This window comes from Leucoraja erinacea, chromosome 25 (assembly GCF_028641065.1).
Source record: "Leucoraja erinacea ecotype New England chromosome 25, Leri_hhj_1, whole genome shotgun sequence".
In the NCBI taxonomy this organism is placed as follows: domain Eukaryota; kingdom Metazoa; phylum Chordata; class Chondrichthyes; order Rajiformes; family Rajidae; genus Leucoraja; species Leucoraja erinaceus.
Window position 1 is genome coordinate 15,936,137 of NC_073401.1, and position 13,293 is coordinate 15,949,429.

The 13,293-nt window shown below is 40.6% G+C and overlaps 1 protein-coding gene across 2 annotated transcripts in view; it reads right to left on the bottom strand.

Annotated features, from left to right (window-relative positions):
• ap1b1 (adaptor related protein complex 1 subunit beta 1) overlaps nucleotides 1-12,969 on the bottom strand; it is a 58,823-nt gene extending 45,854 nt beyond the window's left edge. For both annotated transcript variants that reach the window (XM_055655862.1, XM_055655861.1), the window contains exons 1-4: nucleotides 12,840-12,969; nucleotides 9,818-9,875; nucleotides 1,714-1,819; nucleotides 171-306 (exon numbers count right to left, since the gene is read on the bottom strand). In XM_055655862.1, the coding sequence (XP_055511837.1) occupies nucleotides 171-306; nucleotides 1,714-1,819; nucleotides 9,818-9,854 (279 nt within the window). In that variant the 5' untranslated portion in view covers nucleotides 9,855-9,875; nucleotides 12,840-12,969. The remainder of the gene's footprint in view (nucleotides 1-170; nucleotides 307-1,713; nucleotides 1,820-9,817; nucleotides 9,876-12,839) is intronic.
• Nucleotides 12,970-13,293: the final 324 nt, after the last annotated feature.

Below are 13,293 nucleotides of genomic sequence, written 5' to 3' on the forward strand. Positions count from 1 at the left end.
GGACTAGGACATGGTAGATGGAAAATGTGGATAAATGAAAGGACCAATTTGATGGTAAAATAATAAATTGCCCTTTAACATTTGGGATTTCCAAACATTAACTAGAATATTTACCCAAAAACTTTCATACATGCATCAAAAAATCTGTAACACGTTTTAACAATATATACCTTAACAAAAGTGTTGACTGCCATTATTGCCATATCCGGTTGGCTCTTTGCATAGTTCATGAGATAGAGGTACACCAACTTCTTTAATTCCAAATTGTCTGTCTGCATGCAGTTGACAACATCAGGAAAGAGTGCACTAAATTGAACAAAATAAAATACAAAGTAAAAACCAACAACAACGATAACTATCTAATGAACTATAGAATTGAAACAATGAACAATCTACATCCCTGCATCGTAGCAACAACCATATGAATACATTTTCAGACTGTCCACCATGAAATTATCTGAGAAATATCTATACATCGGAAAGCATAGTGTACTTAATGGTTCGGAATTTGGCAAGTGAAGACATACATTTCCAGTTCTAAGTCAGAAACCTGTCTCAAATCACCCTGATCCTAAATATTAAGACGTTGCATACAGCATATAATCCTCCAACACTTTCGCCACCTCCAACAGGATCCCACTACTGGCCACATGTTCCCATCTCCACCCCTTTCTCCTTTCCACAGAGACCGTTCCCTCTGCAACTCCTTGGTCAACTCGTCCCTTCTCACCTAAACAACCCCCTCCCCGGGTACATTCCCCTGCAACCGCAGGAGATGCAACATCTGTCCCTTTACCTCCCCCCTCAACTCCACCCAAGGACCCCAACAGTCTTTTCAGGCGAGGCAGTAGTTCACTTGCACCTCCTCCAGCCTCATCTAACCGCTGTTCCAGGTGTCAACTTCTGTACATTGGGGAGACCAAGCATAGGCTCGGTGATCGTTTCGCTGAACACCTCTGCTCAGTCCGCCTTAACCTACCTGATATCCCGGTTGCTCAGCATTTTAACTCCCCCTCCCATTCCCAATCTGACCTCTCTGTCCTTGGCCTCCTCCATTGTCAGAGTGAGGCCCAGCGCAAATTGGAGGAACAGCACCTCATATTTCGCTTGGGTAACTTACACCCCAGCGGTATGAACATTGTCTTCTCTAACTTCAAATAGCCCTTGCTTTCCCTCTCTCTCCATCCCCTCCCCCTTCCCAGTTCTCCCACCAGTCTTACTGTCTCTGACTACATTCTATCTCTGTCCCACCCACTCCCCTGACATCAGTCTGAAGAAGGTCTCGACCCAAAACATCACCCATTCCTTCTCTCCAGAGATGCTGCCTGTCCCGCTGTTACTCCAGCATTTTGTCTACCCTGAATATTAAGGTCCTGTTCAGTGGGTGCGCAATGATACGTCACGTGGGTGGACAAGAAGTAGCTCCACCAACAAAAATAATAAAATATTGGCAGCTGGCTACGCCTCGACTCCTTACAAAAACTAGTGCCTTTGGATGTATATTCAAAAACAATCATAAATCATAACACTATAATTATTGCAAATCAAAGAGATGTTAAATTAAGTACATGTATTCTGTTAACATTCTCGCTTACATATTAAGGGCCGTGAAAAAAATATTTCCTTCATTGCACAATTGCAATATACACCTACTTTGTCCCACCCAGTTGTATAATGCCGATTGGTTAAAACAAATCATAAGATTGTGTTTACCTGACATCTTTCCCAACAGTCATTGATGCAATCACCTTCTTCACTGCTTCTTTCTTTTTCTCCTTCTTGTCACTGTTGAGTTCTGCCTTGAGTTCAAATATTTCTCCTGCAGATGACGGAACATGGCTTTATTTACATATTCTGTTGTGCTGCTGCAAGTAAGAATTTTATTGTTCTATCTGGGATATATGACAATAAAACTATCTTTACTCTCTCTATTTGATTTAACAGAAGATTTACCAAGAGAAAAGTGAAATGGTGCCTTTCCATTTTTCAGAAAAGATATACTTCATAATTCCAAGCAATAGTTCACAAAAATTCATCATGGCATCAGAGGTGAATGATTTGCATCACATTGGAATGTTTGCTTACTTCCATTTGGAGTGTTACTGTTAGCCAATGGAAATATTTATGGTCTCTCTGAGAAAATTGCTAAGCTTTTGTTACAATTCACCATGAAAAATTCCATCATTGATTTCACACAGATTTTCCATTGCAGATGTCCCCATGATAGTTTTGGGGGAAGTGCAGGGAGAGATTACGTTCTTAAAAAACGGTCCATATCATGACTTTCCATAACGCAAAGCCGCGTCATCTCCGCACGTGTCAGGAGAGTTGGAAAAATAAAATATTGAATTTATTTACTTTTTACACCCACATCATCTGTCACGGTAAATTTTGTTCTGTATCTTAAATTTTTGGGTAGTGATTCCTGAATTCTGTAATAACTAATTTCCATTACACATACAGCCATAACACAGGGCTCGCCTGCATCATATTTAGATCAAAATGCCATAATGAAACAGGCATCAAGTTCAGCATCAAGGTTTCTTTGATTGATACAATGGACAGAGATGAATAACTTAAACAAATACTCATATCACGCAATGCGTGTTGAGCTAAATTGAAGTGTTTCAATTGTGGACCCTTCAGCAGAATTGGAAAGGTAAGAACGCTACCAAGTTACTCTACACTGTACTTGCTTAAAGCCTGAAGCATGATCGATTGTAACGTATTCTGATGAAAGGTCAACAGCCGTTTTGAAACATTATTCCCAGCATTATCTTTTCCATTTCAGATTTCTAGAATTTGCGGCTGTTTTGCTTCTGCACAGGGGAAATTCCACACTGAAATCGCAAACCTGCAGGAATTGGACAATTGTGTTTGCAGCAGTAGTAGTAGTAGTTATCCTAGTAAAACCATAATATCTAATAGTCCATAGAGGGCGAAGGTGCCTTCTGCTTCACGAAGGACGTATTCTACAAGGTACAAATTCAGCACCATAATTGACTGCCAGGGCTAAATATTGAGAACATTTTGAATTTAAAGAACTTGGTCTTTTAAAAATAAAAACAGAGGAACAGAATAAACTCCACATAGGCACTTTTGGAAAAGGAAATTAATTATACGAGAAGCAAAATGGAGAAAACAATTAAAGATTCACCACTGAACGATTTGGTTTGGTTTAGCCCGTGAATTACCAAATCAAGGATGTATTGAGGAAATGCAACAAATTAAGACTGACTATAGGGAAGAAATTGCAACATTATTTATGAAAATAAATACACTTTTATTTTTTTGATGACGTTCAAATATAAAAGCCACGTCAAGCTAAACTATCCAATTGAAATGGACGTTAATATACTGAATGAAAGATTTTCTTGCCATAATTGTGTCTGCAGGAATAATTGTTTCAGCCCTCCCACCCAAATGTTTTTCTCCTTACAAGGACCACCCAGAGCACCCAGATAGCACTTGCAAGACAGATGATGCAGTGGTAGAGTAGCTGCCTTAAAGCGCCAAAGACCAGGCTGTCTGTACGGTGTTTGTATGTTCTCCCTGTGACCAAGTGGGTTTTCTCCGGGTCTCAGGTTTCCTCCCACACTCCAAAGATGTACAGGTCTGTAGGTTAATTGTCTTTGGTAAAAAATGTAAATTGTCCCTCGTGTGTAGGATATGGGGTGATTGCTGGTTCGGCGTGGGCTCGGTGGGCCGAAGGGTCTATTTCTGCGCTGTATCTCTAAAGTCTGAAGGTCATGGAGAGAACTGATTAATTGCAAATATAATGATTGAGAGGACCAAACAATGCAAAAGGTTAATATTATGGCACAAGATTTCATCAAAGCACAGCACAAGTTTGTGACTAGATCATACCTAAAGATTTCTCTCAATCTTTCACCAATGAGATTATAATTCTAATGCATACCTTTGGCATTGTACAAATTAATAAATGACATCTATTGTTTTACATTGAAGCCCTTGAACGTGAATAACACCATAGGCCTGAAGATAAGATGCAAACATGGCCATAAAACAAACAAATGATCGATGTTGCTCAAGTTCATAACCAAATTAAAATAGACAAACCTAACCCATGGATAAATAAAACATTCGCAAAACTGGACTTTGCAAAATTAAAGTATTAAATACACTGGCTCCCTGTGCGGTTCCGTATAAACTTCAAGATTCTCCTCCATGTCTACAAAGCCCTCAATGGGCTTGCCCCCACCTACATAAAAAGTCTTCTCACCCACCACTCCACCTCCAGGCCCCTCAGATCGGCCGACTTGGGGTTGCTGAATATCCCACGGTCTAGGCATAAGCTCAGGGGCGACCGTGCCTTTGCGGTTGCAGTCCCTAGACTGTGGAACAGCATCCCCTTTCCCATCAGAACTGCCCCCTCCATCGACTCTTTTAAGTCAAGACTAAAGACTTATTTATACTCCCAAGCCTTTCCTGACGTCCTCTGAGTGAGGGCTACATGTATATATGTATGTAGCTTGTTTTGTTGTGCTATTCTTATAACAAATGTAAAGCACTTTGGCCAGCGAGAGTTGTTTTTTAAATGTGCTATATAAATAAATGTGACTTGACTTGACTGTAGTTAAACCCAACAAATTAATTATGAAAAGCCAAGTTTACAAAGTCATTTCATTTCTATGTTCCTGAATATTTCTCACATCTGGTTTGGGGAGATTAGTTTAAATACATTAAAATATATTATCACAACGGAACTCATGAACATAATTTGGGAAGCCAATTTTTTACAACAAATGGAGTTAACAGATTCTATGGGGGAAAAAAAGACAAAACATGTCAAATTGGGCACTTTATTATCTGAGCAAGTGTAGTTGATGGAGCACTTTACAATGTAAAATGTGCCACAACCAAGGAGTAATCTTATCTCCAATCACCATACACTGAAATTCAGTATTGTCACAGCAGCATTATGGAAATGTTAGCTATATCCTTTCTAACAATATTGCTGGGCGTAGTGAAAAGTGAAAGTATCAGCAGTTGGAAAGACTCAAGGCCATGGCATGGAAACTCCTATTTTGACTAGAGTAAATCCAGACTACATTCTCTTGCAAGGCTTAAAATGAGACAATGAGAAGTAAAGGCTGTGGCGAGTAAGTCACTGCAACGGGAGAGCTTTGCCCACACAAAAGCAAACTGCAGCTAGTGCTGAACGATAATTGCAGAATTATAAATCCATCCATAAGTCAACAATTACCAATAGCTTGTCCACCCTTGTAAGAACAACATCAGCAAACAACAAGAGTTGTGACCAGTCAAAGAGAAAGGAAACAACAGACACACTGACTCTGAAGATGTACGTCAACAGATGGCCCTAAATCACCCCTGCACCCATCGGCCATTCAAGAGCTAAAATAAGATTGCACTACAATATGTAAGACTAGAGCATGAGCAGACCACGAACAGCTCACTGCACGAGGATAATCCATGTACTCTCTTTCTGACACAGTCTTGCTAGCGTCGCTTTAGTTAATCGGGAGGCGCTACGGTCTCTATACTGTTGTCACTCTATCAAAACGTACCTATGCCAATTTGCTTTGCATGTCGCTCTTCACTAAATGCATTTTGTTTGTCAGAATTTTAAATTGTTGAATCTGCGATATTCAAATTTGCTGCATCGACACCAGAATTTTAGTGTTGGCGAAAAGGATATAGAGAAATATCACATCAATCCATGAAATATATCAAACCAAAAAGGATGAGAGATTAAAGACGTCTGTATCTAATACCAAAAGTGGTGTTAGAATTCAGCAGCAGTAGGTATGTATGCCCTCAGATATAAAAGACCCATGAAATTAGCAAAGATTAATAGGAAAGGCTTAAGAGAGATATGGGCCAAACCTGAGCAAGTGGGACGAGAGTAGATGAGGCATCTTGGTTGGCGTGGACAGGTTGGGTCGAAGGGCCTGTTTCTGTGCTGTATGACTATTTCCTGACAAGTATTTATCCTTCAACCATTAATTTAGAGAATCATTTTATCTACTAATTTTGTGGGATTATATTGGATGTTTGTGGGATTATATTGCGCAAAGGTTGTCTGTCATATTTCTTCCATCTCAATTGTGACTGCATTTCAAAAAGTACTATCAAACTGACTGCAAAGCACTTTGTGGCGCTATCCAAATACAAGTTTTTTCATGCAAGCAAGTTACATGAATTAACATTGAATTTCACAATTTAGTGTTCACAAAATCCAAGCATTGTGACAAGATTTGAAATTACCACTGGATACACATCACCTAAAATCATTTAAAAATAATTTCCTCCAGTTAATGACAATTTAGCAGTTGTCATATTAAAAGGGGGAATTTTAAATTTAAGGCATCAGTGAATCAGATTTGCAATACAATGCATGATGGACTAGAGGGATCTTATTTTTCCAGATGCAAGTGTCAGAAGTCTTCTGCCTCAATTTGGACCAACTGGGATTAAATTCTTGGACAATATATTACAACATTCAAGATAAAATACTATATAAATATAGGCTCAATTATCCATTCAGAAGAAAGATTATCAAATGTCTGGAAATACAGAAGACTGCAGATGTTGGAATTTTTAGCAAAAGTCAGTTGTGATGCAGGGTCTCTACCTGAAACATCAACAATTCCTTTTCACCCCACAGGTGCTGCACAACCGCTGAGTTCCTCCAATAGTTTTGCTTTTTTGTCCAGGTTCTTATTGACCATTTGGGCTGTTTACACCTAAAACCATAGTTCCTGCATGCTAAACATTGCAGCCTTTGCTTTGGAAGATAACGTTTTTTGCTGCCCACTTCTCCAACTCGTGCAATGAAGTTTAACGCAAGGATTGGAAGGCTGTTTATAGAAGGGTGTAACAGGATTTATTGCTCACACATACATCAACAAATCTGTCTTAAATAAGGAGATATAATTAATGGATGGCAAAAATAAAACTGGCTGATAGTCTGGGGAACATCACCCACGGCCAAATGAAATTCAACTCAAGGTGAAAATTGTTGCATCTTGGGAAGAAAAATTGTAGCATTTCTTAGAATCCTGGTTTTGTCCAAAGATTCATGGAGTGAGTAGAATAAGTGTAAGATTATTACGTGATAGCTTCTTTTGGAGCCAAGGCACATAATACAAGAACATTAAGGCCATGTGAAAACTGTGTAAATTATAGTTAAACTACAACATCAATGCACACACTTCTTGGTAGAATGAAAGCATAATGTAGTTCAGAGCCTATTTGAGGTTGTTATGTTTAAAAGCCTGATGGCTGTAGGGAAGAAGCTGTTCCTGAACCTGGACGTTACAGTTTTCAGGCTCCTGTACCTTCTTTCTGATGGCAGTAGTGAAATGAGTGTGTGACCAGGATGGTGTAGGTCTCTGATGAAGCTGGCTGCCTTTTTGAGGCAGCGACTCCAATAAACCCCTTCGATGGTGGGGAGGTCAGAGCCGGTGATGGACTGGGCAGTGTTCGCAACTTTCTGCAGTCTTTTCTGCTCTTGGACGTTCAAGTTGCCAAACCAGGCCATGATGCAACCAGTCAATATTCTCTCTACTGTGCACCTGTAGAAGTTCAAGAGTTCTCTTTGGCATACCGAATCTCCTTAATCTTCTCAAGAAGGAGAGGGGTTGATGTGCTTTATTTATAATTATGTCAATGTGCTGGGTCCAGGAAAGATCTTCGGAAATATGCACGCCCAGGAATTAGAGGTTTCTGACTCTCTCACTATAAACAGGATTGTGGGTTCTCATCCTTCTTCTTCCAAAGTCCACATCAGTTCATTGGTTTTACTGATATTGAGAGCCAGGTTGTTGTGCTGTCACCATTTGGTCAACCAGTCGATCTCACTTCTATACTCAGACTCATCACCATCTGTAATTCATCCAACAATGGTGGTGTAATCAGCGAACTTGAAGATGGAATTCGCACTGTGACGGGCTACACAGTCCTGAGTATAGAGTGAGTAGAGCAGGGGGCTGAGCACGCAGTCTTCAGGTGCTCCCGTACTGATTGTTAATGAGGAAGAAGTATTTCTGTCAATTCGAATAGACTGTGGTCTGTGGATGAGGAAGTCGAGGATCCAATTGCAGAGGGATGCGCAGAGACCCAGTTCTGTGAGCTTGGCAACCAGCTTGGAGGGGATGATGGTATTGAATGCCGAGCTGTAGTCTATAAACAACAGCCTGACATAAGTGTTTTTATTGTCCAAGTGGTCCAGTGCAGAGTGGAGAGCCAATGAGATTGTATCCTCCAATGACCTGCTGTGACGGTAGGCAAACTGTAGTGGGTCGAGGTTCTTGTTGAGGTAAGAGTTGATATCCACCATAACCAACGTCTCAAAGCACTTCATCACCACAGACATTAGTGCCACTGGTCGATAGTTGTTGAGGCACGTCACCTTGCTCTTCTTGGGCACCGGTATTATTGATGCCCTTTTAAAGCAGGTGGGAACCTCATACCTCAGTAGTGAGAGGTTGAAAATGTCTGCAAAAACCCCAGGAGGCATAAGGCTAGGACATTGTCAGCATATTGGGATTATTTTATAAAACCAAGAGGTGTTCCTCATTTTATGAAAATCTATTTTTTGTATTTTTGCTAAAACACTTTGTAAAAACCTAATTTTGCTATCACAGCTTCAAATAAATTATTGCATTACCATACAATAATTTGTACCATTCAGTACAAAAGTACATAGTTACTTCCAAAGATTTTAAATCTAACGCTTGTCACAGACTAAGATGTTACAATATAGGTGGAGAAATAGAGTTCACAATGACAGCTCAGTAATTATATTTTAAATGTAACAATGGCTCAATAATTCTCACAATGGTTTGCATTCTGAGCATGGTGCTTATCTTCCCATAGCAAATACTAGAGATTTTGGTATTTAGAGCAGAACAGTACAGCACAGGAACAGGTCCTTCGGCCCACGCCGAACATGATGCCAGATTCAACTAATTTCTTCTAACTGCATGTGATAAAATGACTTGGCACTCACAAACATCAGAGGTCACTGGGTTACCTTTGAGCCAATGTTTGAGCAAGCTTCACATGCACCTTATACCCAGATAACAGGCAGAAAGATGGTTTTCACAGTTGAAAGGGAATATAACTGAAGTGAATAAATAGAAAATGAAATTTAATATAATGTATGTAGAGAGTGTTTTCATCTAATGATTAAAGTTCAGAATATGGAGACAGAATATTAAAACCTAAACCCAGTCATATCAAAGTGAAATTAGAAAGCACTAAACATGAAATGCACTGGAAATGTTAAACTATCTCACTCGAGGCATTTTCAAGGAAACTTTTTCAGATTGAGTTATATGAATTTGTGCTGAGTAAGGGAGTTGGGGGATCTAGCAAGAAAATATATTTTCTTTATATTTATATTATATTTGAGATCATCCGTAATCTAAATCAACAGCAGAACAGAATTACTGGGCTGCAGTCTACTAGTGAACCTGGATATCCAGCAGCAGGAATCTCAACGTGTCAGAAACTGAGAGGAAAGTCATAAAATTGGCATGTACTTTTATCACCCCATTCCAAGAAAGAAAGTGCCAGTACTTAAGTGAGAGAAGCATTGCAAAATAAAGTACAATTGAGCATTGGGACACAAGAGAAATTGTAATCTGAATATTCAGAAGCCATAAATAACAACATCATACAGAACTATAATAGAATGATTAGTTTACAAGGCAGATTTGTTTTTGCAACAACCACAGTAAATAACTTGAAAAGTTTTGTTAGTTTACTCATAATTCTTTGTGTATTTTACAGTTGTTAAAATCTAATAACACAGAAAAGCCGTTACCTTTCTTAGTAGTCGTAAAATATTTAGAATCCGTCATGGTGATCCTGGAACAGGTTTCCTGAAAGAGAAACGTTATTTTTTTTCCTGCCGAACCAGCAAAATAAGCATTCCAAACAGGAAAACAAGGTTACTGATTAAACAGTTTTGAACTGCATGACCCATTGTGAAACTCATTCTACAACTTGCCAGCTCTTTTTTAAATTAAAGGATTTCTTTAATAATAAACAATTTAGTTTTATTATGTATACATCAATATTTATAAAGCAGAAATGTTTTCAATGTAATACAAATGAAAGGGGAAAAATCTAGTTGATGGGTTTTTCATGATCAAATGGAGGGAGAAGGTTACGGAGAATCAAGGGCTAGGAATTCAGTATTAAGAAATGACTTTAACAGAACGAACATTCAGAATACCACCAGACTAGAACATAAACGATCTGCATCATTGGGATGGAATCGGACCATATTACTAGAGATAAAATGGATAAGGCTGTGGCTAGAATTTCAAATGAAAGAGCAGAGAGATTGAGTAAAAATAGCAGATATCTTAAAGTTAAATAAAATGGTAGCCTGAGAATACAAGTTCACAGCATATCAACATAAATTAATTTATTGAAAGGAATAATTTAATCAAAAATAAACTTGTTCACAGACCAATGTCCAAAATATCCAAAGGAATTGCAAACAATGACTTGCAAAAAGTAATGAGACATCCGTGGATAAAAAGGCTTTTAATTAAAAAATCTATATTTAGAAGAGGAAGGATGAAAAGTGAGATACTTGCATCGGGGCAACAATTACAACTGGATAAAATGTCAGTTAGAAAACAAATGCATGGAGATTTAGATAATAGATAAGGGATTACCCCAAAGGGAATGTGCTGCAGACCTGAAGATATCAGCATAAACTGATTCAAGAGAACTATAATTAAAGACTTCTGAACTGAGAAATTAAAATCTTCGCAAAATTATGGAATAATTTAATGACAAAGATTGAAGCATTGCAGTGGGCCAGGCCAACCTTTACTTCAACAATTCAGTGCTGCCAGGACACCAGTGCATAAAATGGGAAGATAAGAAATTAGGTCAGGATCGGACATTTCAGTGACTTGGAAGTTGCAAGATGGTGTCAGTACGTGGTGACTGCATGCTGTTTCAGAAGAGGATCTATTGTACTATGTTTGTATAATTTGACTGGATAGTAAACAGAACAATCATTTCACTGCAACTCTGTACACGTGACAATAAATAAACATAAAACTAATTTTATGTTTGCACTCAAGAAAAAGCTCAAAATCCTGGCAGTCAATAATATATTCAAACAAAATTTCAGGAATGATAGCTTAATACAGCTGAGAAGCTAAAGTGTATCTAGAATTGCAGATCACTGCATAAGGGTGAAAAGAATAGTTTATTTTCAAGGAGTGAGATGAAGTTACGAAAAGGGTCAGAAGCAACATTCACAATATAAATGCACTCAGGCGGAATGAGCTCCTTCTATGCAACGAATGTTGTACTCATATAGAATTCATCCTGTATGTAGCCAACATGCCTTTCCCAGTGCTTTCAATGAGTAGCTGATTAAATCATTGTATGAAACTTCTTTTGCCATCTACAATTTTTTTGTACTTTTCAATCATCATCATCATAATCAAATAATTGCTCATCTTAGCGTGCTCGACAGCCATTTAAATTTATGGTAGTTTAAAAAAAAGTACAAAGATTTAGAGGTTTTCTGAAAGCGAAGCAAACGGCGTTGCCAAGAAAAAAGGTTGAAAATGGAGTAACACTATGAACACCAATTGAATCAAATATCTGATACTAATGCAGGGTCGGTGGACTATATATTTTGTGTGACTACTCAGACAGGAGAAATAGAGCTTGTGCACACACATGTGTACATATATTTGTGCCTGAATTGGTTGAATTGAGGTGTTAAAGAGCCAATTAATCGCTGACTATCAACATTTATCCAACAAGCCAACCCCCACAAATCAATGAGCTATGAACTTTCTATGCACTTTGCCGACAAGGCAGCAATTCACAACCACTCTTTCAATGAGCTGAGACATGTCTATATAGTTAATGTAACAGCAGGTTTTATTCCGAGATGTTATGGCTATCAAGTAGGGGGACTTTAATGCACCTTTAAAATGGGAGCAGAGTGCCTCATATATTTTGAATGAAAGAACAAGCAACATATACTTAAATACGCTGTAAACTAAGCAGTCTTCCCTCAGTAACAGCAAAGCTATTCTTAACAAAACTACAGAACCTTTCTTGACAATGACAGCAGAGCAGTGTCAAATGCCTTGACCACCCCCACTTCTGACAGCGCTCTCAAATACTCCTCTCCCCCGTCGTCAGAGCATCCAGACGCTCCAATTAACCTCCATCACCACACACATACCATCACCTTCCCCCTCCTTTACCAGTACCTTCTGCTTCCCTCCCCTCAACCTCTCCACCCATATCCTCGGGTATCACTCTCCCTCACATCCCCCAATAAGACTCCTAAGGCACGAATCTCATTCTCATACACCCCTCTCTCATTCTCCTGATCCTCTTCTCTCATCTCACTCCTCCTCACCCCCTAACCCTCATTTGCCCTCCTCACCCTTCCCTCACTCCCCCCCTGCTCTCCCTCATCCACACCCCAACCTTCTTCTCCCCGTTATCTCCCCCCACACATTCCTCCTCCTACCCTAGCTACCCCTCCTCTATTCCCCGGATATCCTGACCGCTTTCTCTTCCTCCCACATATCTCCATTCCCCTTCTACTCTGCTCTCCCTCATCCCATCCCATCCCACCCCACCCCTCATTCCCATCTCATTCCCAATACCTTCTCCTCCCCTCCCCCCTCCTCTCCTAATCCCTCTCTCACTCTGCACCCCGGGCTGCCCCGCGGGCCCACATCCAACTGACAGCCGCTGCCGTCTGCGAGAGCAGGCCACAACGGCGGGTGCGCAGCTCTGACAGCGGCCGAGGCCGCTGCTCCGGCCCGGTGAGGAGGCGCACTCACCCCGGGCCGCCGGCCTTGTGGATTGCAGCAGTCGCAGGCCGTGCCAGAGCCGCTCGTCCCACCGCAGCTTCAAGATGTCCGCCTCGCCGCCAACGGAAGTGGGCCCGCGCGGCTTCCGGTTCGCGCCGCTCGCCCCGCCCACCGGTTGCCTGGGGCGACGACGGAGGAGGAGCAGGTGAGAGGGGGGGGGGGAGGGGGGGGCGTGATGGACCAGGTGAGTAATGGTGGGTCCAGGTGAATTGAGGGGGGAGGTGAGTAATGGAGGGGGAAGGTGAATGGAGGGGAAAGGTGAGTGAGGGTCCAGGTGAGTAATGTAGGGTCCAGGTGAATGGAAGGGGCAGATGGTGCAATCACTCACCTGCTCTCTCCCTTCACTTACCAGGATCCTCCCCCCCCCCCCCCCTTATCTGGAATTTCCATCCTCCCTCTCCTCCTCCCTCTGGACCCTCTTCTC